This window comes from Tauraco erythrolophus, chromosome 15 (assembly GCF_009769465.1).
Source record: "Tauraco erythrolophus isolate bTauEry1 chromosome 15, bTauEry1.pri, whole genome shotgun sequence".
Lineage (NCBI taxonomy): Eukaryota > Metazoa > Chordata > Aves > Musophagiformes > Musophagidae > Tauraco > Tauraco erythrolophus.
In genome coordinates, this window is record NC_141479.1 from 8,819,532 (window position 1) to 8,846,544 (window position 27,013).

At 40.2% G+C, this 27,013-nt stretch overlaps 1 protein-coding gene across 3 annotated transcripts in view; it reads left to right on the forward strand.

Moving 5' to 3' along the window:
* The window catches only part of MYLK3 (myosin light chain kinase 3), a 33,957-nt gene extending 8,372 nt beyond the window's left edge, over positions 1 to 25,585 (forward strand). Inside the window, exons 1-14 of one of the 3 annotated variants that reach the window (XM_086620933.1) lie at positions 4,125 to 4,637; positions 7,090 to 7,155; positions 8,133 to 8,223; positions 9,506 to 9,944; positions 12,829 to 13,400; positions 15,139 to 15,244; positions 16,377 to 16,470; positions 16,787 to 16,896; positions 18,172 to 18,313; positions 19,377 to 19,447; positions 20,784 to 20,912; positions 21,970 to 22,122; positions 23,986 to 24,118; positions 25,084 to 25,585. In XM_086620933.1, the coding sequence (XP_086477059.1) occupies positions 4,125 to 4,637; positions 7,090 to 7,155; positions 8,133 to 8,223; positions 9,506 to 9,944; positions 12,829 to 13,400; positions 15,139 to 15,244; positions 16,377 to 16,470; positions 16,787 to 16,896; positions 18,172 to 18,313; positions 19,377 to 19,447; positions 20,784 to 20,912; positions 21,970 to 22,122; positions 23,986 to 24,118; positions 25,084 to 25,155 (2,691 nt within the window). In that variant the 3' untranslated portion in view covers positions 25,156 to 25,585. Of the gene's footprint in view, positions 1 to 4,124; positions 4,638 to 7,089; positions 7,156 to 8,132; positions 8,224 to 9,505; positions 9,945 to 12,828; positions 13,401 to 15,138; positions 15,245 to 16,376; positions 16,471 to 16,786; positions 16,897 to 18,171; positions 18,314 to 19,376; positions 19,448 to 20,783; positions 20,913 to 21,969; positions 22,123 to 23,985; positions 24,119 to 25,083 lie in introns of those variants that run through there. The other 2 variants (XM_086620934.1, XM_086620935.1) reach the window with 2 other exon arrangements.
* The last annotated feature ends 1,428 nt before the right edge of the window (positions 25,586 to 27,013 follow it).

Sequence of the window (27,013 nt, forward strand, 5' to 3'; positions counted from 1 at the left end):
GCTGGTTTCTAAATAAGTAAAAGATACTTATTAGTATTTTTTACCTGAGTAGTGCTTAGCAGATGTATCCAGATTGTTTTGCGCTTATCTGCTGTTTGTGTTTTTTTCTTTTGGTAAGCTCCTGATGTTTTATCACAATGAATTTTTCATCTCCTTAGAGCTCTGTTGCATTGCAAGCACTGCAAGCTTCTCCCAAAGCCCCCAAGTTCTCTATTAAACTTTGGCTTTGTTTAGGCCATATAAAAGGTTATTTTTTTCATTTACCTACGTATTTTCAGCCATCTCCAGTTTTACTGTGTTCTTGGAAGCAATGCAATAATCTAATGAGATGATCTGTTTGAGCAGCTGGTTTTAACCTCTGTGACATTTCTTGTTTGGGATATGAGTCTCTGCTGTCACTTTAGTACATGCTGTAGGGTTATTTTTTTTTCCACTTTCTCCTTTCTATTCACTCTATCTTTGTGTTTTTTCCTTACTTTGGGTCAGAGCTAGCAAGAAGGGATCATAACTGAACTATCATATCGTAGATTCATGTTGAATGTGAATTTTTCTCTTGTTTTTTGACATCTCTTTATCACAACTAGGAGAGTGTGTGTGGGGCTGAAGCCAAAGAGGAATATACTCTCATTTCTCCCTTGAGAACAGAAATCTCTTTGGCATCGTTGATTCAAGGTCACTTGTAGTTCTGATTCTCCAGTGTTTGTGTTCCTTTTCTCTGGCACTCCCAAGATAGTGGATACCTTGGAGGTATTTTAAAGGTATCCAAGAAGTTCATTTCAATTCAGCTCTTAATGGAACCAAGGCAGTTGCCTACACAGTCCAGATCAGTGCTTGTTTTTTGTTACCTGGAAGAAACAAGCAGAAATCCACAGGAGACCGATTATTATCAGAAACTTTATTCAAGTTACATCCAGACCATGATGGAGTCTTGTGGGTTGCCAGTTTGTTTTGCCAATGACAACACGGGGTGACTGAACGTAGCTCTGCAATCTGCAGAGGTTCTGCAAGACTCACTGGTATTTGTTGCTCATACAACACTTCAAGTTCTTCAGATGTAGTTTGAGGGGTATTGAAGATGAAGCAGTGTGTGTTGCAGTATGTAAGTGCAAAATGTTGTTATAAGCAATAGCTCCTCACAAAGAAAAAAATGAGTTTAATAGGTTATCGCATTTGTTTACAATAACTGTACTTTTTTGTGATGTCTAAGGATGGGTATACTATGATCTGTAATATGGAGTCAGGCAATTTTAAGATTTTTCTCTTATTTTTTTGGTCAGTATTGAAAGGCTTGAGACTTAGTAGAACTGAATGCTGTCTTCAGGCTGCTCAGGCAAGATGCAAACATTGGACACTAAATAAATGTTCTGAACAAAAATTGCTTTCTGTTGTAGTTGAAAGCAAATGGAATAAAAGATTCCTTTGCTGGTATTTGAGCACATTATCATCCTGAAGACAAAATAATCAGATTGATTGGAGCCAGTTTTTCTTTTTGTGTGTTTGCCAGCAGTTCCAAAGGGGAGAAGGAATTAAAAGAAAAAAAGAAAAGCTGACCTTAATAACTTTGTGACAGATTTTTAAAACTGCTCACTGTGGGCCAGTTGATGTTTTTCTTCTCTGTCCTTCATCCGTCTTGTAATTTTGCAGTTGCTTACGGATGCACAGGACAATGTAAGTGGTGTTGCAAGTCCAACAGCTGTATCTCAGTAGGAGGCAGTTTTGGCTGCATCTTGCCTGTATTGTACCTCAGACAACACTAGCAAGAAATATTTGCTGCATGTAGCAAGAATTCTCCATAGTGCATTGTCTTACACATGTTTCAGTTCACTGAGTGAGTAGGTATTAGGTGGTGAAATCTGTTCCATATAGCTGGAACATGCAGTGCGTGTGGCTGAATCTGGAGCAGGAAGAGGTGGTGTTTGCCCCTTGACTTGCAGTCAGGCAAGACTACCTGTGCAAACTAATATAAATTCAGAGATTTCCTTTCTGTTTTTTTGAAGTCCCCTTACATGTTTTACACAACATATACTATTAGAGTCCATTGTATGTGAGGAGGATAAAATAATCGGAGTTCTATGAATAATAACACTAGTAAATAACAATGGGGCAGCATTAATGCCTTTAGCGCTCCATTGTTAAATAATCAAGAAGGTTCAAGATTTCAAAAGACTCCCATTTGCCCACAAACACACACAGAGGCCAGTTGTGCACTTGTATTGTATTTGCATTGTTTCACGACCGTGCATGCTGTGCCTGTAATAGCACACTGTTGGTGTCAACTTCAGTTCTAAGTATGCAACTGTGGATGACTTTCTGTGGCTAAGTTTTCGTATTGAAATATTTGCTGCAAGTTGTCTAACTTTAAATATAACAATCCAATGACTCTACCTTTTTCTTTTTGTCCCTAAGAGAACAACATTCAGCTGGTACACTTGATTTAGTAAAAATGTTGACTTTTTTGATAATTTGTCATCAAGCATGTTTGTAGGCTTGAAAGAATTAATTACTTAAAGGCATTTGGCCAAAAACTCTGATTCTTTAAATGCAGTAGTAGGGTCGTGAAGCTTTTATTGCCAATGTTGTATACTTTCAAGATAGATCTGTGAATTTTACTGCATTGTATGCTTGATTATCCAAATAAGATTGTATGGAGTATCATAAAACTTATGCCATGCTATCCCAGACCACTGTGAAAATATCAGTGACTTGAAAATATTTCTTTTGGTAGACATAACAAAATATTTTATTATTGTGAAGGTAAAAAACCTTGTCTTACAGAAGTGGCGAGGGCTTAACATTTCTTGAGAGTGTAATTTTAATGCCGATACTACTCTGTGGTGCATAGAGGAAGGATTTTGCTTTCCAGAATGTGGTATCTCATACAGAAAATTCACTTTAAGAGTTACACCTTCTTCCTATATGCCCCTTCCAAAAGATGAGGGAGGGACTGGAGGCAAAAGGATGCTTGGTACTGCAAGCCCGTGGCTTTGATGTGGTTCAGCTGCTCTGTCGCACCAGGACTCCTGCAGCAGCAGGTTTTCCCCACTGCTTTTTCCCCTGGTCTGCATATGTGCAGCAGTGTAAAGGGACCTGGGAGAACTAGACACAGTCGTTTGACTCAATATCATGTCTGGCAGACGATAAACTACTTTGTCTCTTGATGCTGCAATTCTTCACCTGTGGAAGACGACTGACTCTTGTTCTGTGTTGTATTGTAAGGATGCATTCATTAATGTTTGTAAAGCGTTCGGAACTGTGGCAGTGAGGGCTGTGCAGTTATAAAGTGATAACTGTTCTGTTCTCTAGTGACTGACTAATTTTTGTAGTAAACACGCTGTGATTCAGAAGTGAAAGCAAGTCAGTAACAAATCCTTTAAATAAGATTTATGATTTAATAATTTTGTTGCTAATAATTAGACTAATTTTGCTGTGCCTTCATGAAGATTTTTTCTTTTCCCCTCACTCGGTTCACTTTCACAGCCTGGGAGAAGATTTAACTTTAGAAGCTTCAGTTGACAAAGACGTGCTGGTGCTAGATACACATTTCAGATCCTTGTCATTGCACTCTATTTTTAAATTCAAGTGCCAGCCAAGCTAAAGAGCACACCCTGTGTCTATGCTGGCTGCTCTGCATCCGTGCTACAAAGCTGAATTCTTCTAAGCCTTAGCACAAGGCCACCAAATTTACTTTCTTATTTTTCCTATTTAGTGAAGAGAAATGCTCTAGCAAGTTCTTTTTGTTATCACAAAACTAAAACTGGTCATAAAAACAATCCTCCTCCTCCTCCAGAGGTCTGCTCAGGCATTGGCAATTTTTAAGATGCTTGCCTATCAACAGCCACTCGAGAAAGAATTTTAAATGGGTTTGTGACGTCAAGGAGCCCCAAGAAAATATAGTCTGGTGCCAAATTACCTCCATCATTGAGAGCACACAGTAAGAAACAGATAACACAGAAATAAATCTTTTGGGCAGTAGCTATCTCATGATATGCTCTAGCAACTCCAGTAAGTGAGTTTGTCTGGTATAGGAATAGCTAAAGAAGATGAACTTTCAGACCCTCATTTTCTAATTTATGATTAATGATAAAGCCAACCTAACCTATCTGACATCCTGCTGTCTGGACAGAATGTCTGCGGGTAGCTTGGACCTTGCAGAGGGAAATGCCCTGACAAAGTTACAGCCTACAAAATTGAACAATTTAAGTATGATGGACAAAAAACTCAATCTCTTGAATGAAAAGATGGACAAACTGCTGCATTTCCAAGAAGATCTGACAGGCAAACTGCAGCGAGTTAACAAAGGCATTGATGATGTAGAAAAAGGCATTAACAAGCTAACAGTATCCCGAGCAGCTCCTGATGAGACAGAAGCAATGAAAAAAGGCCTAAAGGTATCGGACAGCACTCACCAGACTGATGTCCAGAGCATATGCTCAGAAGTGTTGAAATTGATGAGAGCTGCCCAGCTAGATGCCTCGAAGCACAAGGACAGGCTGGCAAAGATAGAGACAAGGGTTGATACACTGGATAAAGTTATTACATTTATGGGAGAAGTACTAAAAAATTCTAAAGTAGTGGATTTTATTCTCAAAGGCATTGTGCCCTGGAAGAAGGGGAGTCTGCTGGAAATCCTTGTTGAGGTTGGTTTTGTTTTACTGTTCTTCATGTGTTTCTTTATGACATAGCCGGGCTTTAGGCTCTCCTGCCGATTTCTTGCATAATGTGTAATTCAAGTTTTCTTTCAGTATTGCTGTTACCGGTTACTGCTGTGACCTTTGAATTGCAAGTCTCTTAAGGCAGAGACCAAGGCTCAAAACATGCCTTGCAGTCTTATGTCTGAGGTTCCCAAAATGTGCCAGGCAATCCTGTAGCAAATATGAGGAGTAGATTGCTCCTGTAAAGGAAAATTCGGCTTCTACCAGTGCTTGAAGATCAGCAATGTCATTCAAATTAGTGACTGAAGTAAGACCCCCATGAAAAGTATGAGTACTGGAAGCGTTTTTTGTTGAAAGAAGCTTCTGTTTTCTTGATTGATCAAGAGTTCTGAACACAACACCAGTTACGAAAACCCATAATGGCTTATGGTCATGTTACTGAGCAGATTTACATGTCCTTAGACACTTAAGTTGTCTTTAGCTATATATTTATGATGAAACTGTGACTTTATCAACTCCATTGGCCTTGTTCACTCCTCAAATCAAACAGTTCTTGTGTTTGCAAGTTTTCAATTCCTAAGCATTTCTTAATTATTGAGGACAGTGAGGGAGGAACAGGCAAGACCGTTACATTGTTGATATGGTGTTTTGGAATTGATTAACCTTGTTTTTAAATGTTACAAGCATCTGGAATTAGTTTTAGGTAATGGAACCTTTCAGTTTTCACTGTGGCTTGTATCTCACAATGAGGAAGAAGGGAGGGAAAAATGCAAGAGCTGCAATAGGTTGTTCCTTCCAAGAATCTCCTTGTATGTAGGGGTGTGATATTACAATAAGGAGAACTTAGCTCAAATGCAAATGTCTGTTTGTATATTAGCCCAAATACTTTTCACCAAAACTGTAAAATCTTTTGGTACATCTAAACCAAAAGATCTACATTCTTCTAAAAGGTACATCTAGCCTTTTAGAAGAATGGGGCGATACTAGATGCTAGCATGCCTTTTCAGGCTTTGAGTGCTCTCCTGGTCTCCTTTTTAAATGCCAGAGGCTGACAAGCGAGCTAGACTGTTAGGAGACAGAAGAATTTATAAAGAGTTTCCATTAGAATTGAGAACGATAAATCATACATTAAGTATCAATCTTAATTCTGGATAGAGATAAAGCTTGTACTTGCTCGCAATTCCAATTTCAGTTCTGCAGATTTTTTTGAGAAATGGAAAAGTTTGATACGTTTTGATTAAAGCTGCATTGTGACAAGTTACTGCCTGCAGTCGCTGCAGAATGCCTGGAGACAGACACAGCCCTGTGCAGGGTTTACACCTTGTACGGAACTGATGGTGCACAGCATGTCGGCAGCCAGGTGAAGATGAATATAAAGATGATAAACTAAATTCATTTCTAAATTGTCACTTTTTCAGTGAAAAGAGCAGTTAGGAGGGATGTAAATAGAGGTGATGTGAGGGATGCTGGAGGAGTGCTTCACCGGGACTTCTAGCATACTGCCGGGATAAGTTGTTAGCTAGCCACTATGCACTGCCTCCTCATCGGTGTTTGCAAAAGATGAGACTGAAGGAGGTCAGAGCCTCATCCAGGTTTTATGGATAGGCAGATGGAGACCAAGAGGTGAAATGACCTGCTGTTGGTGACCTGATAGACTAGGATGGGTGGAGGTCTGTGTCCCAGGCTCTAACCACTGTCTCCGTTGTGGAAAAGGCAATGTGTATTGGGCAAGCAGAGGCTTTTGTGGCTAACTCTAGTTTTGCAATATGACTATCATTGTTCTCTTTTTTGTTTGTTTCTGGTCATGAACAGTTTTTGAAATTGAAGCATAAGGTCAATTATAAGAACTTAAGATACGTCTATACTTTGCAGACCGCTGAGCAATAGTTGAACTAGACATGAATTAGTGAGGTAGTGTATATATTGTATATATGTGACCTAGCCAGGGTAACATGGAGCAAAGCTTGGGTGAATTTAAAGTCAAATTAGCTTGTGCTGAGCCATGTGCTAACTTTGGTCTAGTTTTGCAGCCCGTTTTGTGATAGCAGCATAGACATGTCCCACAGTTGCACGGGGGTTGCACACAAAAAGAATTTGCTACCTGCTTGTTTCTGTGTTCGGACCTGTGCTGTTGCGTAACAGCGTGCTGCTTATCACAGAGCTGGCCCAGTGCAAGGTGAGTCAGTGTGGGGATGGCAGCAGGGAGGTCGTGTTTTCATTTCTGGGTGAAGCTGTTTGTTGATGGTATGACAGCATTCCAGGGATGCCCTGGGAATGCTTATGGAAGAAGTTTTGCAGAGTTGGAGTCAAATTAATAAAAGACTATGAGTTGAGCTTCACAGGACCCAAACCTCTAACTTCTTACTTAAACATCACACAGACAGAAAAACTCACCAGCATTAAACTGTGACTTATCCAAGGCTTTCTTTGAACGTAGGACTTTGCAAGAATAATGTTCCCACTGGTCATTGTTGCGGGTTTTCTTAGAGCTGTAATAAAAATGGTAATGATTTTTTACTACTTTTCCTCTTTGGGTGTTTTGGTTTTTGGGAAGGTGGGGACTCTGCTGTTGTATCTATATGATTGGAGTGTGAAATCCTTAACTGCTTTTACTAACAGATGAAGGGGCTGATTTGCAGCAGCCTTGTAATCAGAGTTATCTGCAGATATATTTTAAATGTTGCTTATTTGCTTGTACAAATAAGGATAGGGGGCTGCTCATCACTAGATTTTAACTATATGCCAACCAAGAAATATGTTATGCCTTTTTCTATTTTGGTGTAATGCTTTTTGCTATATATTAGTTAGTTAGTTTTGATTCGATTACAAATGTATTGCTGTGTGAGGTGTTCGGTGGTGCTATTAGAAAATATCCCTCCTCTGTGCTTTCCTAAATGGAGGAAGAAGTTTGCTTAAAAATAAAAATCTACTTCTAAAAGACAATAAGTCTGTTTTAACCATGACACCTGTGATGTCAAGTACATACATAAGAGTTACTGTAAAGCTAGAGACTCTTTTTTTGTATCACCTCTATCATAGCTCAGATCATGAATCTTCAGATGCCTTGAGACAAATACATTAACGATATCTGTAGAGGCATTGCTTATCTTTCAGGCAGCAGCCAAAAAGCAACAGAAATACAGTATCGTTTCTTTTTCTAATCTCTCTTGTGTTCACATGTTATGGTTTTTAATCAATATGAGTAAAGATGACAGGAGGCAAAATCTGACAGTGAAAATTTTGGAAAGCAGTGAGCTAATGTATTATGCCGTCTTGTCTTGTTTTAGAAGTATACCTGTCTGCAAAAGCGGGGAGAGATTGGAAGAAGGGAGTAAACACAGCAGTAACTAAAAATTCAGAATATCAGAGGTCTTAGTGTGCGTTTTACAGAGTCTGAACGCCTACATAGTTGGAGGAACCAAGTGGGAAATAAACACTCTTGGCCATAACTGTTATTTTTGTGTTCCCTGTCATTTTTAGGCCACAGATAAGCCCGAGGAGAGTGGTGCAAAACCTAAGCATGTGCTTAGTAACAGAGGAACCCAAACTGAAAGCAAGAAGCCTCTGGAAGGTATGAATCCCTCTAGGCATGCTACAAGCTTTGACTCTAGCATGTACAGCAGACAAACTGGAAATTAATAGCCTGCTATTTCCCACTACCTGAATTACTCGAATGTAACTGAGTAGCTTTGTCTACCAGTACTGGGAAAATAGAAATGTTCTCACCTCCTCCGCAAGATGATCCGTCTCATCAAACGGATCAAACCCCACAAAATGCTAGAAGATCAAAAACTAAAAGCAGCATGTTTCTTCAGCTGCATGTTTTGGTTGTGTGTTTTTTGTTTTTTGTTTTTTCCCTTTGGAATTACAGTGAGCTGAATTAAGAGAGCGGTACTTATTCCAAGATACCACAGAAGTATTGGCAATATCACATAGCAAACCTAATAAATTCTTTTCCCTTAACACATCTGAACCAGCACTCCCTCCTCCCCCTCTCTGAAAAAAGGACATGTTGACATTGGGAATATCTGTTTTTGATCAGCAAGTTTCATTGCCATGCCAGAGCTGGATTCCTATTTAGGATGCATCTGTCAGGGCATTGCCCTGTTGCATCCATTATTAATGCCTGTGGAGTTGCAGCAGGGGTGAAGGTGATGTTGAGCAGACCCTGTCATGCTGTTGTCTTCACAGATTGTCAGTGAATCCTATAAATTGCGGGCGATCCCCTTTTAGCTTCGTTGTTTAGGAGGTGACAAAAATAAAGCAGATGGTCACAATTCTGACTCAAAAGCCACCCAGGCTTGTGAACTAACCTTAATTGCCAGTGACTTGTGTGTGTCGAATCCTGGAAGAAGTTACCCTAGAAATGTTGGCTGTTAATATTCACAACCATTATCACGAAAAGGTGCTGAAGAACCTTCTTGTCCTTTTGTGGAAATGCAAGAGGCACTGTCTCAAGCCCCAGCATCCCTTGGAGTCTTGCTTGGTGTGTCTCTGCCCCTGTAATCAGGTGGAAGGTGTATCAGGTTCAGGAGGGTCCTGGATGGGTCCACAGTGCCCAAACTGTTACGTTTGCCTGCAGATTTTTAGATGCTTTGAGCTTGAGCCTTGCGGGTTTTTTTGTTTGCATTATGGAAGTCCAAGTTCAGTGTGTAACACTGCTGGAAAGCCAGTAGAGCAGCTAAACCTCTGACTGCTGGTGTAAGGATTTTAAACCTTTTGGGGGGTTTCTTACTACCTTTTCAGATGTACATAACTGCGTAGGTTATTTTGAATGGTGGGTTACTTTATTGCCTCTCTTCTTTGCTGTCACTTTTGTCAAGGATAGTTTATTAATGGCTTACTTTATTCAGAGACAAAAAGTGGGAAAAAGCTGGATGAAACCAAGGGAGCATGCGAGAAGGTGAACGCTTCTGGTGCTGTAGCCCACAAAGCTGCCTCCAAACCTCCAGTTAAAGAGAGGACAGCACAGCAGCAAGCTGTAGAAGGTGCTGGCAAAACACACAGCTCTAAGAGCTGTCAACAGCAAAAGGATGTTGGTGTCAAAGCTTTGAATCAACACAACGGTCTTCCCTTCGTAAATCAAGATCGTGTAGGCAACCAAAATGTTCCTGCTAAAGCACACGATACGAATGGAGCCCCACACCTCCATGAGTGCCACGGGCAGCTTGTTCATCAGAAACTCGGAGAGAATGAAAACAAACCTTCATTGTCAAGTATGGTATCCCGGGAAGCTGTGCCCTCCACATCCCAGGCTGTGCCTGACACAGGGTGTGAAGTGACACGTACCAGGTAATGGCCTTTTTGGTAGTTTTCTGTGTGATCTGAAACCATTTCATGTGTTGGAAGGGAAAAAAAGGAAAGCCTGATCGTTAAAGGAGGCAGCTCTTGTTGAGGTGTGATCCAGAGGAAAAACAGCCAGGATAAGATAGGAGTGGCGGGACCTTACAAATGGTTAAGGCAAAAAACTCAAAGCAGTGAGGACCCTGTGTAAATTTCTGTGAAGTCAAGGAGTCAGAGGGCTAGATGTATGGGAGAATTTTTATATGATCAGGGCTTCTGGGTGTTAGTGATAGAAAGGTGACTGCCCTAGTATAGCTCCAGTAGTTGGACATTTATAAACCACTCACTCCTTTCCAACTCCTCTGTTTCTATATCCATGGGGGTGAAAGGAATTTGAGATGTTTACTAGCATACGACAAAATGAAACAACTTGTTTCATTTGCTGTCCTCAGTGTTTTTGCGGGATTTTTTAATGCCTTGGTCACCTAAAGCTATGACCAGATTGTTCATTTATTAATCTTTATTAGTGTAATATTTTCCTCATATAGATGTTTTGTAATATGTCTTTCATAATCTGTTTCCCTTGGAATTATCTATTTAGGATTTGATTTTAATGTCATTTATTTAAATTATAAAAAAAAAACCTCGCAACGCAACAAAAAAACAACAAAAACCCACAACCAAAAACCCCTACCAACCAAACCCCAACAAATGGGAATTCTGTGGCAAACTTTAACTGCCATGCCTTCTCTGTGTGGGCTGGTTTTACATGTATGTGTGTATGTATGGGTGATAGACACACCCATACACACACACATATGTATATGTTACTTTGTGCTTGGAATTTCCCCATTGTTCATGTGTACAAATCCGGTGTCTGAACCCTAGATAAAAAAATGACACTACTTTTGTGTATTTATACTTTGAAAACTGAATTTGTAGTGGTACTTGTGAATATAGGGTGGACACTTAAATCTTCCCGTGCAATGGGTAAGCATCTACTGGGATTACAGGACTCTTTAAAAAAAAAAAAGTGAATGAAGAATAAATTACCAAAATGAATGAAAGTTGTCCTGATGTCAGCACATAGGCTTCACGAGGGAAAGGGCTCATTGCAAAAGCTGGTACACTAGGATATTTTTCTTCTAAGAGGCTGAGTGTGAGGATGTGGCGGGAGAAAGCAGAAGCTTTCACTACCGTGGCCTCTTTTCAAATGTTTAGGAACAACTTTTTGTACAGTTTATAGTCATTGCTATCTCCCACATGGTTGCTGTAGTAACACTGAAAGCAGAGGGACCTCCCTGTATTTCCCCTGTGGGTTTTAGGCTCTGGCTGGTGAGCAGTGGGCACTGCGCTGCAACGGCTGGAGCGGGTGGGTCCCAGGTGCCTGCCGGAGTGCTGCCTCCGAGCTCTGCCTGTTCTGTACAGTGGGGATGGCTCAAGGTGTTTGCGAAGCAGTGGAGGAACAGTTGCTGCTACCCCTTGGAAGTCAGTGCTGGTTGATCATGATGTGCCAGGCAGTGAGCTTGGAGACAAGCAGCAGCTCCTGAAGCAGCTGCTCACTTTGGACAGAGGACTGTCAGCCCCAAAGACTTCGGTTTGGGGTGGAGGGAGGCCAAGAGGTAACTGGAAGGCAGAACCCAGAGCCAAACCTCAGGGGAAGCTGCAGCCTTCCTCCACAGGGAACTATTATGCTTTTGTGTGTGGAGTCATGTGAGGGTGGTAAATGCCTCTCTAAAACGAATGCAACTTTTAACGAAGTCCGTAAGCCCACGCAGAAGCGTCAAAAGAACATTGTGTTCCCCTGCTTGGAGAAATGCCCAAGAGTCCTGCCGAGTTCAGGCTTGTCTAGATAGCAGTGGAAGTGTTTGCTCAGAGCTGTGTTCAGCTGCGCCAGTGGCTCACGCTGGTGCTACTTAGATCCATAGCACAATGCAAGGGTGTAAAGGTGCTGAAAATGAGAAACTTCAGACTCCTGTTATGCAAAAGCAGAAACATTTTCCTTTATAACATCTTTTATAGTAAGATCGCTCCACTGAGAAGCAATAACTTTTGTGAAAATGAGGTACGTTCTCTCCTAGACATCAGAAATTTTCTTTACTTGTTGTATAAAATCTACTTTACAACCTCACAAGTTTTAATTCAGCCTCACTGAAATCAGACTGTGTGTTCGTGACAGTTGGAGCAGTAACAGTCGACTCAAGAATTATCACATGAATGCCTTTGATGGGTTTTAAGACCATACAGAATTGGTTTTAACTCGTATTCTTTTTAGGCAACATGAGGAAAAAAAAGAAATTATTGAACTTTTCCAGTAGCTAGAATGCCAAGGAAAATAGTATTGAGTGAGAGAGTTTATGAAAGTTACGTTTTTAACAGAAAGCTGTGGAAAGAATGCTATCCCATCAGAAGACACAAACACAGATGTTTGAGAGTGCAAGTCAGCCAGCTGGAAGAGGACTGGGATGGATGCAAAGCTTTGGATTTGTAGAGCCGTATGAGCCGTCAGCCATTTAGCTAATCAGCCTGTAATTTGTGAAGGCAATCACTACCCGCTCTCTGCCCAGATGAGTGGTGTTTTATTAGACCAGCTGTAGTAGCTTCAAAATGTGGGTAAGCTTTCAAATGTGGGATTAACACTTTGCGGTGTGAGACGTTTTGTGTTCAGCAGAAGGCAGGCATAAACATAGATGAGGACACAGAAAAAGCATCAGCATGCTTTTTGGTGCTCTGCCCTTACTGTTGTCAGTATTTCCTAGGAGAATGAGTACGGTTTTATTTCTTTAATACTGTAGAAATCTGTGGTTTCAGAAGCTTATAGATTTTTCTTCCCCCCCAAAGTTAGAAAAGCAAGTGAGTCATCTGCATAAAATGTCAACTTTTTGGTCTGCAGGATATCCAGCAATGTACATATGACTGAAATGAAAGAGAAGATTGAGATGACCAAGGAAGGAAACTTAAAAGATCACAGAGGTAAAAATCCCAAAGTAAAATCCCCATCCTCCACACCAGCAGAAGTGGAAAAAGTCAAACAGCTGCCTGACAAATTAAAACTTCAACAGAGTCCAAAAAACATCAGCACTGAGCCAGATCAAGAAGTGAAAGGGGACAATAAGCAAAATGAACTTGCACCTCAAACAGGGAAGCAACAGCTATTACTGAGCAAGCCCAAACCAGGTAAAAAGTCTGAAGAGAAACCAGAATTAAAATGCAAGCCCATAACCTCACAGAATACCTCTGCAAAGGAGCCTGCGAAAGATGTGGAGGTAGAAGTGAAAATCTGTCAAGGAACAGCAAAAGCAGAAGAAACCCCAACAGATACCAACTCTGAGAGGAGAGAGCCTGAGCCTGCATCTTCAGGGGGAAGTGAAAATGATGCTCGCCCGTGTACAGGAATGGCACCAGAGAAGACCAAGTCGTGGGAAGCTAGCAAAGTGCTTCCCGCACAGGATGAAATGGTCATTGGTAAGTGGCTTGTAGTTACTCTCGGAAACTTTTATGTTGAGGATTTTGTGCTACTTGTATGTGTTGTATGTACAATAATAGCTGGAGCAGCGCTCTGTAGAGCACCTGTGTCTTGCAGTTCAAGAGCATTTTGCCACAGGTATCTTTGCCTACATAAATAACACGTGAATTAACATTTGTACAAATTCTTTTAATAGTAATTTTCCTTTTAAAGTGTGTTTTGGGGAAAAAGAGTTCCTTTAAAATAAAATTGGGTGAAGCGTATGTGGATGGATCAGAAGTATGAGTAATTTTGAAAAAATCCATCTTCTTTAGACTAAGATTAAGCATTTTTTCCTTAAGATAGAATAGGCAAACCAAGTATGCTTTAGCACCTACGGATGGAGGTCCAGAGAGCAGCAAAATATTGCAGGAAGAGAATCTTCCTGTGATCTTTGTTGTGTTATTGGCCATAAATCTCGTCTCAGTTACTGTGTGAACACTTGATTGTATTGTACTCTCTCCTGGCAGCATAAATGTGTGTGTCCCAGAACGTACACACATGGGGAGATGTCCTGACCTGGATCAGGCTTTCTCAGCAGTGGCTGGAGATGAGTTGAATGCATGTTAAATTGCAGCCCACGATATTTGCAGATTAATTATAAAATTGCTTTGAATGGGGACACCAGAAGTGGATTTGTGGAAACTTTACCCTAGAAAAACTTGGACCTGAAGTGTATCTTGGTTAACTGATTTAGTTTCCCACAAACTGATTAAACTTAATAGTTGTAATATTAATGCTTGCAGCTTTAACTTGGACTTTGTCTGTAAAATTTTGCTGCTGGGAGAAACTTCTCAATTTTTACTGATAGCTGTCATTATTTGTCAGTGTGTCAGCTGCCATACAACAATTAAAAGAAGATCAAGTGTAATTTTTTTTTTTTCACTTCGAGATATTTTTTCAGGTGACCTCTTTTGTTAATGCATAAACTAAGATGCTGATCTTCTAAAAGTGTCCAGTGGCTTTACTGTGTTTAAAAAACAGGGTTGAGATCCAGGAGGTGGGATCCAATTCTCAGTTCTGGGCCCTTATTCCTTATCTGTAAAAAGGTGTCAGCATTAAAAGTCCCCCACTTGAAGTAACAGAGATTTTGGATATTTTCAGCACCTCCCTCCTTACAGCTAGCTGCAAACGCAATGGCTATTTTACTTGCGTGCCGCTCTAAAAATGGTGAAGGAATCGCACGCTTAATGTTATCCAGATACTTCAGTGCTTGTCTGAATTCCAGTAGAAGGAAAAATGGTGGCGTGGTAGAGGAGCATGAAGCAAAGAGAAAAGATGGGAGAGAGGACAGTGCACTTCATACTAAAGTTCTGGTTTGAGTGTTTGCATTAGTGGCTCACAGGCAGCAGTCGGAGGCTGGTTTGTCCAGGTGCTCGTGTTGGCCCCCAGTGTCTTCCCTTAGAGCCCCGCAGCCACAGAAGCACTGAGGGCTGCATCAGCAATGCCTGTCTGAGAAACTGGGTTCATCCCTTCCAGAACAGCGGTGCCGAAGGTGGGGGGAGCACAAGAGAACGGTTTTGTGGAGCTGTGGATACTGGGAGAGCGGAAGGCAGTTGAGACTTCTCATTGCACTTAGTGAACGCAACAAGGTGATGTGCATGTCCTGTGGGTTGAAACGATTGGTGTGATGGAAGTGGAACTAAGGGCAGTGATGTGTGTAGGAACATCTCAATGACCAGCTTGTCTCCTCTTTAGATGACAGCCCTTCTCCTCCGGCTCCTTTCGAACATCGCATAGTGAGTGTCAAGCAAATAGAGGTGACAACGTGCTACTCAGTGTGTCATCATGAAGTACTGGGGGGGTACGTATCCCTGTCCCTGATGCTGTACTGCTGCTGGTAGCTAAGGGAAGGAGAAATGCAGTTAGCTGGAGAGCCAGAGCTACCTTCTTCAGGCGGCCTCAAGATGCGCATGGGCGAGGGATGTACAAGCTCCCTGCAGCCAGAATGAGCAGGTTCATCCTTGAGACCTTTTGGGCTATCATAGCTGCTGGGTTCCTTGTATCAACCTTCTGTTGTTTTTTGGGGTGTGTGTGGGGTGTCCCTTAGATGACTGGTTTCTGCCCCAGTTCCATTTTCAAATGCCTGACTGTGATCTTGGATGACTGTTTTTTGCATTTGTTACAATAATCCTGGCCACAGCTGGTGTCACGAGAAAAACCTTTACCCTTCAAGCAGACAGGTTCAAAGCTTTTGAAGTCAGTGAAGCCCACGAGGTCAGGCAGGTTCCAAAATCTTTTTTCCGTGCTGAACTGCACGTTGAAGAAAACAAAAGGAGAGGTTACAATTATTTTGACCTTATGTTTAGTTTTCACTCATAGGAAGTCTGCAGCTGCTTCAGCCTTTGTATTCTTGTATCCTTACTGATCTGACAAGAAGGTTTGGTTTACAGGTTGATCCAAGTACAAATATGGCTTAATAAGTATAAGCCTGATGATGCAATAGCAAAGACGACAGTGTTTAGAAATCATCCCAAGGGACATTAATGTATTTGGATGACATGGGGGAGAATTTACAACATGCAAGAAATGCAGTCCGTGGAGTGGCTACAGTTACTGGTCTTATAGTAATTTAAAAAGTTATGAGATCAGGACAGAAATATCCTTGTTAATATACGCACTAACGCATCACTGAAGGACAGCAAGTGGGTACAGTTACAGAACTGGAAAAGAATACCATCAGGTCATCCTACCGCAGTGAAATGTAGTAATACAAAGGGGGCATAATATTTTAGTGTAAGCATTGAGCAACTGGCTGGAAAGATAAAACTAATCCTTCATAAGCTGAGAGAAAGAGGAGATTCATGCTGCTGGCCACCTGATTCTGTTCACTTTGTACTGTGCTATTTTTAATCGACGATAAGAATAGTTGTATGAAAAGTTTCTGCAGTGAGCTGTGTTAAGCCAGTTTCCCATCTTTTCCTTGGTATCAACAGGGGACGTTTTGGGCAAGTTCACAAGTGCACAGAAATATCAACTGGTCTCAACCTGGCAGCCAAAATCATAAAAGTGAAAGGAGCAAGAGAGAGGGTAAGTGTGTTGCTGTGAACCCAAGTGAGCCTGCTCCAGACCTGGCCTTATTGCAAGCACCTCAACACCACTTCCCAGAGTCAGCCCTGAGGGGCCACTGGTCGTTAGGTCGTGTAGAATACTGTAAAATCTGTTGTAGTAAGTAGCAGCCTGGACTTCACATGACTGTCATCTCCCCTGCTTGTGATTAAACCTTCTGTCCAAACGAGACCTGTGATACAGCTGTTACTGGGTTTTACAAATAGTTGTATATGAATATACTGGAATTTAAGGAACATATTTTGCTTATTTTTTGTTACTTTTTTATTTTTTTCAGGAGGAAGTAAAAAATGAAATTAACATCATGAACCAATTAAATCACGTGAACCTGATCCAGCTTTATGATGCTTTTGAAGCCAAAAATAATGTCACTCTGATCATGGAATAGTAAGTTTAAATGATCTCAGGAATTGTCAGATGTTTGGGTTTTCTCAGGTCACTAAAGGAAACAGGGAATGATAATTCTGAGGTGTGAAGACTTGGGTGGTTTCCCAGTCTGAGAGAGAGTTGATTTCACTTTCAGAAGGGAAAAAAATACATGTTTTAAAGGTAAATTTTTCAGGTTAAAAATTATATATTTGGCAAGATTACAGTTTAAACAAATGGTAAGAAAGGCAGCTAGCTTCAAGAGTATGAATGAAATTATGAGATTGTTCATGAACAGAACGTCACTAGGGTTCGTTTTGCGTTTAAGTTTAACTTACAGGCCCCAACGTTGTCCCTAGCTACCAAATTATCTAAAAGTGCTATGGATAAATGAAATCTCCTATTAGGGAGAGTGCAAAGGTGAGAGACCCAGACAAGAGGAGGTGTGAGGTGTTTTAAGTAGAATTAGAAAAGATGTGGAGAAGGTAGGAAGTGGTTTAATTATATGCGTGGTCTGTCTTCTTTGAATAATTTTAGGATTAATAAAATGCTTCCCCATTTGAAGCTAAATAAGAATTTTGATCTATATCAAATATGGAATTCACAAAAGGGAGATTTCATGATGTACACCTGCTGCCTTTTCTGTGTAGTGGTGTATTGCTTTACAAAACCCTGAAGTTTTATAATGTAAAAACTAAGTTACTGCTACAGAACTAAATGTTAATGACATGAAGGAAAAAAGAATGCAAAATGAAATATCAAATATAAACACAGGACATTTAAAATATGTATATTGAAATTAATACCTGAAGTTTTTACCTTGCAGAACCTTGTCAGAGTTATGTCTGATGTAATTTTCTCTGAGTTTTTGTGCAAAATTAAGTCCAATTGTCAGCTCATGTAAAATAACTTTCAGTTTGAGAAGTTTCATTTAGTAAATTTTATAGGTTGAAGACTATTTTCTCTAGACTAATGAGATGAGCAAATAATAGATGCTTGGGTCCTTGCTATAGGTTCTCCAGGTCGCCATCGGATCAGCAGGTTGTGTGGGTTTGGGTTTGACATGTATCGCCCCAAATGTTAGTGACAACTTCTCCATTTTTTAATTTAGATTGATACTTAATTTCACACTCAGAAATAAGTCTCTTGAAGTCATTGAGACTACTGATACACTTTATACTGGATGTGTTGTTAGGACCCTTGCTAAGTTAGAGAGTCTGAGTTCCCAACTTGGAAATAAATTGATCTAATGAGCAATTTAAAGGTTTTTAACACTTTTCCGTGTCAAAATTTTAGTCTTGATGGTGGAGAATTATTTGACCGGATCACGGATGAAAACTACAATTTAACTGAGTTGGATGCAGTCCTGTTTACCAAACAGATTTGTGAAGGAGTCCACTACTTGCACCAGCATTATATTCTCCATTTAGATCTGAAGGTCAGTAGTTCATACTCTCTTCTCTTTAGCAATGCAATGGTGTGGACCACCACAGTCTATAATTACAAGAGTAATTTCTCATTTCGTGGACTTAAGTCATAACAAAATAGTTACTTAATCCAGTAGCCACAATGAATGGAGCTCTAGAGATTCATTACTTTTTTTTTCAATGTTTATTTGGTAGCTTGCTTAAAATAGTGAAATGAACTGGATTCTGTGCTTTTGCCTCTCTCAAATCAGAAGCTTTTCATTCTGTGTTGAATTAAACAATGCCCTTTTGTCATCAGTGGAAAAAACACACCCAAAAACCTCTGACTAGAAATGCCTGTAGTCTTTCCTCAACCTCCCCCTACCCCCTTGTAGCTGTGTTCCAATACCTATTCAATCGTCTTCCTGTTGTTTGTAATTTTACTGCCTGGAACTGAACTGCAGTAACAAAAAACAGATAATGTTTTCCTAATGTCCCCTTAATAACTGATCTTTTTGAGCAGAAAAACCAACTGATTTGTTTTCTGCTTCTTTATACAACATATTACACAAATGATATTAGACCTGGTTTGCCTGTAGAAAGTTCTGCAGATGTAATAAGTTTGGACATCATCATCTCCCTACATCCCACCTTGAAAAATATTCAAGGAAAATACTGGGAAAAAAAACCAATTTTTGCCTTCGTGGGCAAACCGAAGGATGCATTTGTCATGTTTCCTGTGGCTTTTTATGGAGTTACTTTTATCCTTAAGGAGTAAATCCAGTGGGTAAGCCTCAACCATCAGACTGACTCTACTGTTTTATACAGGAGTCCTTTCCCTTTCAAAATCTATTCCTTATCTATGGTGAAATACTGGAATATTGTTATACAGGAACAGAAGTTAAACTTCTTTATGGAAGGTCCCAAACCAAACCTTTCCCTAACTCAATATGCCAATCAAATCCTTCTCTCCCATGACAGGAATAGAAGGAAAAGTATTATACTTAAAATTAGTATTAAAATCTCTTAGATTTTTATACTCTTGCTAGATCTCTGTCATCCATTTAACTCAAAATACCCTCTTCTTTTTTGTAGCCTGAAAACATACTATGTGTAAATCACACAGGAAACCAGATTAAAATTATTGACTTTGGATTAGCAAGAAGGTAAGAGAGTTCAGTTATGAATTTATTTAAAAAAAAAAAACAACAGAACCAAAACAAGCCCACAAACCTCTGACTTGTTTTAGTAGTTCTTGGGGGTTTTTATTATGCATTTTAGTGGCTCTGAGTGAGCTAAGCAGTATGCTGCTGCAGGCATGAGTTTTCTGCTGTGTGCATTAATTATCTAATTACTTTTTCAAATAACATTTCTGTTGGATAAAGCTATAGTGCAGTTCTAATTATCTCAAAATGATTCCCCAGGTAGAGCTTTTAAGTCTAGGGAGTCCATGAAGTGTCTCAGACTTGTTGACTGCTTGGTTTTATTGTGCAGATTCTAGTTGTGAGTTTGTTAAAGGAAAGCTGTGGGAGCATGAATCAATTCCCCTAGAATAAAAAGGAATGACTCCTGTTCGTGTAACAGTAAGAACAACATTTCTCTGTTTCTTTTCTAAACACTTTGAGGCTTTCCTTAAGCCCAAACCTGGTACTTTCATGCATATATGTACCTACCTGTGTGTATGTAAGTATCTGTCCAAGGACTTTTTTCTTTTATAAGTATTTTATGAAAACAGAACTGGATACACTGAGGTTTTGCGGTGGTGTTTTTGTTTTGTTTTTAATTGGGAGGGTAAAGATGCAAACTTCTACTAAAGCAGTTTTGAAAACAAGATCTTCCAGGAAATAGAGATGTAAAAGCAATGCTTTAGTGGTTTGCTCTGTCTATAGACAGAGGTAACTCCAGCTGCCATAAGCAAAAATTATTACTGGTTCAGTTTTGTAACATTTCCCTTTTGCACAATAGGACAGAATCATTTTCTCCCTGTATGGGATCACAGTTTAACTTGTTACCAAGCCCAAATAATCCTCCTCAGAGTCCCACCATAGCAGTTCTGTTGTGCTCATGTGTGTTACACAGACCTTTATGCTGAGCTGTAGCTGGGTACATCCCTCTAAGCAAATGCTCTCCAAACCTCTTTTAATGGAAGCTGCTTTATTTGATTTTTTGTTGGACAACATCTACTGGAAAGCATCCTGTGAAGCCTGGCAGAGAGTAAAGCTGCTATCACTACGTGGTGGAGGCCTTTGCAGGTTTTGTTGCCCTTGGCCTTTCTTCTGGTTTTGCTCTGGGAAAGGGATAGCTGATGGTGTATTCACCTGAAGTCACAGCAAAATTCACCAATTTTTTTAAAGACCTTAATGCTGTCTTGATTGCCTGGGTGAGTCCGCTATGCTCGCTCTGCCACGCTCACGTGGCAAAAAGCCATTCCTTGATTCTTACAAATGTGAGATGTGTTCTCCAGCCTGCCGCAGCAGTGATGTGTCTCTTTTTCTGGTAAAGGTACAAACCTCGTGAGAAACTGAAGGTTAATTTTGGAACTCCAGAGTTCTTGGCTCCTGAAGTGGTGAACTACGACTTTGTTTCCTTCCCAACAGACATGTGGAGTGTAGGCGTCATCACGTATATGCTGTGAGTAACCCTGTGAGGGGTCATGGTGATGGCACCACGGGCTCTGCAGGAGCACACCAGTGGGGGGGATCTCCAGAGCAGGAATGCAGCAAATGAGCCCATCTGGTTGTGACTCCTCCTAATTCCTTCTGTTAAAAACCCAGCCTTTAATGCAAAGGCACCTTGCTGTGCATATGAAGTCTTTAAACAGCAACTAATCCTTTTGATAAATACGTAAATTTTCTTCTCCCTTACCACCTTTAGCCAGGTAAAATAAGTCAGATCTTTTTTTTTTTTTAACTCAGAAAAGTTGCCCAAAGCATGTCAGAATTTTCATTTTTACTGTGTTCTTGAGGAGATGAATTTTCAAACTTGCGATCTGAACATTTTAGTAGCTTGGACTTGGTGTGCATCTGCACAGAAGAATTAATGCTGGGTGTTAGGCCGTGGGTCTAAAAAAAAGTCACATCACGAACAAGGCTAAAACTTTTCCCTGGTATCTGGATGGTGGCCGTGGATGGCTTGTCTGTCCGAAGTCTCTGCCTTCAGATGAGCTGACTTTGCATCCCAGAATCTTTCACAGATGCACTCTGTGAACTGGATACACTTCTGGTTTAAATTTGTATGTTAGCCAAAATCCAAGAGAATGAAGTGATAAACGACTAAAGCAGTAAATCTGTGAGAAAAGTATGCTATTGTTCAGAATTGTTTAATTCAAACCAAGTATGGATATGGGCCTGGATTTAGGAAAGCTCTGGAGTCCCCCTAGCTTTCCTAGCTGGGAAAGCATTGAAGTTGTACCGAGATCCCCATGGAATTAATTCCTTGGGGCTCTATTAACAGTGCTCCCTGCCGTTAGCCGAGTGAACTGCTAGAGAGCAACACCAACATTACAAGGCTTTATTGTTCCTAACTGTTGGCTTTTCTTGGCAGGGATTGAGAAGTGGAACCCCTCATAGCTGAAAGTCTTCCCTTTCCATAAGTTAACAACAATTATAAAGCAGAGGATTAGCAGAAGGAAAAATGCATCTTCCATATAATAACTACTCACCTCCCTCTCTTTTTTTTTTTTTGTAAGGCTTAGTGGTCTGTCCCCATTCCTGGGAGAAACTGATGCGGAGACAATGAATTATGTAGTCAATTGCAGCTGGGATTTTGATGCAGAAGCATTTGAAGAGCTATCAGAGGAAGCTAAAGACTTTATTTCCAGACTGCTTGTGAAAGAGAAAAGGTACCTATTTGATTGTGAGGACAGTAGCACCTAATGACATTAAGTTCCTCCTAGCCAACTGTTTGGATTGGAGCCAACAATGAGAATTTACTAAGTGACATTTTTGTATGCTGTATCTGTGCTTGCTAGGCAATTCCTCAGGGATTTAAAAGCCCCTATTTAAAAGGAAAATGTCTGTGTACCTTGACTGAAGAAGGTTGCTTTTCACAGTAGCATCAATACAGGCAGAAGAGAGGAAATCTGGAAGGATTTGCTGCACAGGAATCTGTCTTTAGTATTCCTTCTCTGAGCAAAAGCTATTTCTGTTGTTACTTTGGTTTCTCACAAGCCCTGACACAAATTGCAAAAATGTCTCTGGAATGGCATGGAGGATAAATAGAAACTGCAGCTGTGAAAATGTGCATTGTTCTCTTCTAAAGTGGTCTGCATGTGTTTGGTAGATATTAAGGAGCACTTGGGACTTAACTCTACATGTGGCTTCTCAGTCCTGACTCCACTGAAATAAAAAGTGATTGCATATGTGAAACAACAGTAGAGAATGGGGATGGTATTGATGTCAGACTATGGGAATGGGGTTGGGTAAATGCGTACAGAAATTTTTCTCTTGCCGAATAGTGATACAAAACTAATCGCAACAGGAAATGATGCATATAGCAAAACAGATTGTGTGTTCGAGAGGAATTCAAGGGAGTGCCTAGAATATTAACAGCTTCCAGATCTTCCAACCTAAATCAGATAAATCAGTTCTAGTACTAATTACATTTGAACAATAAGCCATATGAAAAGCTAAGAATACACTGAACTTTAGCATATTGCTAGCAGGAAACAAAGGGTTTTTTCTCAAACTGTGATGATGATTTGCTGTGAGACTGTAAACTCTGCTTGGGGGTCTTCCATTTTTCTCTGCAATGGGAATGGGAACTCCAGAGGGACACGACACAAGGTCTGATTAGAAGCTGTTGAATGAAATGACCATGCGAGAGCGTTGTCCGTGAGGTGCAAAGAGCAACGATTAGTTGGCCCAGTTGTTCATGAGATGTATGGACAGCCGCTGCTTTCCTCCAGACTAGGCACCTTTGCCACGCTGGGACAGGAGGTCTGACCTTGTGCAAGATCTGTACCTACCTCTCCTGACTACTGAAACTAGGTGCAAGCAGGCAGGAGTTGTCTTTTCATCTTCTCAGTGACAGCTCAAACAAAGCTCAGGTGTTAGGCATATGCTTTTGTTTTTGAAAAAAGGCAAATTAAACTTTATTCTCAACACCTCTGCCCCAGGATTTCCTCTATTACCATGTATTTCTCAAAGGTTTTTGGATAGGCCTTCACATTTGGTCCCATTGTTGAATGTCAGGATATAACGTATACTTAGCTTGATCCAAGTTTAGGGTGAATATACAACTGTGCTTTTTAAGTACAAGACACAGAATAAGCCCGAACTGTCAGGACAGACAGGTAACACCACAAATACTATTTTTCTCTATGCACTGATTCTCTTAGTAGAGTTCTGCATTCACATAACAAAATGATGAACTGATGAACCTGTACAGCTGCTTCTTCAAAGAAGAAAAAACAAACCACACCCAAAACCAAACTGTAAAAAGGCAAAATATGATACTTAACCACAACTCAGTCAACCCACTGCAGACCTACCAGCTTTTCACACCACTCACCCCTTAAACTGGAGAGTGCAGGATGTCATTAGGATCCTATGCACTGGGAGAAACGGCATCTCAGGAAACATCTCCACTCACTTGTGTTGGTTCATTTAAGGCAGTTTCTTTATCAAGAATATTGAGGAGCACAGGACACCGAGAAAATGGCAATGAGTGGCTGGATTTACATGGCAGGTTTCTTCTCCTGCAGTTGCCGGATGAGTGCAACACAGTGTCTGAAGCACGAGTGGTTAAATGATCTACCTGCCAAAGCCAAGAAGTCCAAGCTTCGCCTGAAGTCCCAGTTGTTGCTGCAGAGTTACATGGCTCACAGAAAATGGAAGGTAAATAGACAAAGTCTGGCAAATCTACTTCCAGATGGAAAGTCAGCTCAAGGCAGAGCCGTTCTCTACTTTTACGTGTGTTGGCTCACTCTTGCCTACAGGCTTCTTTCTTGTAAATGAGTTTTGGAAGTCTATTTTAAGCTGTATTTACTCCTTCTGATTAGTGTTTTAAGTTTTACTTTTTGTTTTTTTCCCTTTACAAGTTCAGAGACTTCAGATGCTACTGAACTTATATTAAATGTTCTTTCTCTTCATATTGGAGAGATTTTTTCCATTGACAACAGTTGCATTGCTCTGTTGTCACTATGGAGTAGGGGATACAGCATAAGGCAGTTTTTGTGCCTCCCATCACAAACAGTAGAAGTGTGGGAGAGAAAAAAAAAATTAAGCTTAAACCCATTTAGAGAACTCTTCAAGACCTTTCTGATAACCCCATGCTCCTTCAGAACTAAATTTTATATGAAGAAGTGATAGATAAGAATTTCTATTGGAGTCTTTATTGGATTGTAGATAATCAATCCTGAAAGGTGAACACAGTGACCTTGTTACAAACAAGCCTGTGGAAACGTGAAGAAAACTCAATGAGGACCATTTCCTTTTCTTTTGTCACTGGAGTTTTGTAATTCCTTGCCAAAGAGTTAAACCAGAGGCTTACACTTTTTCCACTACTGCACTCCAGCTGTTTGGTCACAGACTTCTGTACTTGCATTTTAAAAAAAATACATAATCTAGAGATGTATCACTATACAATTTGTAAAATGCTGCAGAAGTTCAGAGTACTAGCGGTCTGTTTTGCAGTTATCAGTGGTTCCCCAGTACAAAACTGTTCTGTGCTGTGATCTGCACAAGGTGGGGGGATCACTAAAGGTAAATGGATTCACTGAGAAGAAAAATCCACGTCAGCCACAGAAAAGGTCTTCTACCTCAGTTGCACTCACACTAGAACTGTTCTGTTTCATTCACAGAAACATTTTTATGTGGTGGCTGCTGCTAACAGGCTGAAGAGATTTCAGAGTATGTCTGTCAAGCTTGCATAAGCTTGTATGAAGCATCTACCACTCTTGGAGATGGACATGAAGCCATGGAAGAAAGACTCAGTATCTTCATTAATTTCTACCCCTTTGTTTTATAACATAAGGTTTTGGGTCTGTCCTTCTCAAATATTTTATGTGTTTGTGCTGAAGTTCGAGAAGTGCCTCAAGCAAGAGACACTGAAATAATTTCTAAAGCAGAAGCTACCTTGTTTGTTTTAACGAGTTTTTAGTTGTTGTACAGTGATGGAAAAACTGACTTCTTGCTGAAGGCTTTGATTCTGCAGAGTATTGTTGGTGTGTTTACAGCAGAAAACACCTTGTTGGTTTTCTGGTTTCTCACACCAAGCATAGGATCTCTAAAGACGTTCTTCGTGACTAATGTATGTCATCAATTTGAGAGCACTGCCACGAGAGCGGTATAATTTGTTTTGTTTTTTTCCTACTTTCTCTTTTAAAAATTAGTCATTGCATAGTTAGGAAACACAAGGAATCCTGGTTTGAAGCAACGTAAGTCAGAGGATCCATTGCTGCTTTTTCTTATGGTGAGCTGAATTGATTGAACTTTTGGAAGGAGATAGGTGAAACAGCCACAAATAAAAATTGCCTAATGATCCTTGGGTCTATGCAAAAAGATCTCATGTTTTCCAGAAAAGATTTCCAGACATTGTTTTATATGTATTTAAAACTTGTAAGTGCTTCTTGTTGGCTGTGACTGCAGCCCTTAATTTTCTAAGTTTCAGAGAGAAAAAAAAATCTTCAAACTGACAATTTTAATGAAGCCTGAGAAGTTAATATGGAGTGATATGCAAAATAGGTATTATTGCTGTTCAGTGGCAGGGAAACAGTGTGTTGCCAGGCTCTGCCTTCAGCCCAGTTAGGAGGCTGAAGCCCTTTTTCTCCCACTTCATTCTTGAACATTAAATGTTTTCTTCACAATACTAACTTATTTTGGATTTTAAACTTTTTCCTGATGTATAAAGAGTTGGAGCCACTTACAATCTCTCAGCTTTATACTTACTTATAAAAGTATAACATTATTTATTAAACTTGTGGTTTCCTTTATTCTTGTTATAGAGTCTGTAAAACTCAGGTGAGCTGGACAGGCTTTTAGGCAAAAAAAAAGAGAAACTAATGCTACTAAAACTAGCTTTCCAGCAAAGGCATCAAACCACTGTAAAGCTCCCTTTAACTTTATGGACTTTCACATCGTCCAATTAGCAAAAGCGTTGGTTGCTTATAAAGAGGTTTGTAAGACTGGCTTACCCTAGTCTAGTTATCTTTTCCACTCCAGAGCTTCTCGCTTTGCATAGTCCTGAATTCTGGACTTCTGCAGCGTTTCCAGGACTGAGGCAGAGAATTATTAAAATCAAGTGAAATAATCTTGACAATGTATCACCTTCTGTGAAGGCCTGCTTTTGTTCACGTTTTCCTTGCACAGTGGTTCTGCATGCTAAATGTGGTTATATTAATTGGTCTGTATATTTCTGAATTGATACTAATAAATTCCATTAAAGTGGAACAAGCCTCAGTTCTGGTTTAACCTCCCTTGCCAAACAAAACCTGAAAACCAGAGCAGATCTTAATGACAGAATGCTAATGTACTAGGTTGGAGTCTCTCCCATCCTGAGGACCCTCTGCTATATGTTAGATCAGACACTAAATGGCAGACATCTTGTTACAGCTCTTACTCAGTGTGGGTTAATTATCCAGTACTTTCTCTGCACATCAGACATTTGTTTGGAGTCCATTCCTCAGTAGTTACTGTTACATTTCAGAACTCTGATCTGGAATGAAATTAGCTCTTGCTAATTCAAGTAGAGTTGGCTTCAAGTGATCTCCTTTTTCATGCACTGGAAGGAGA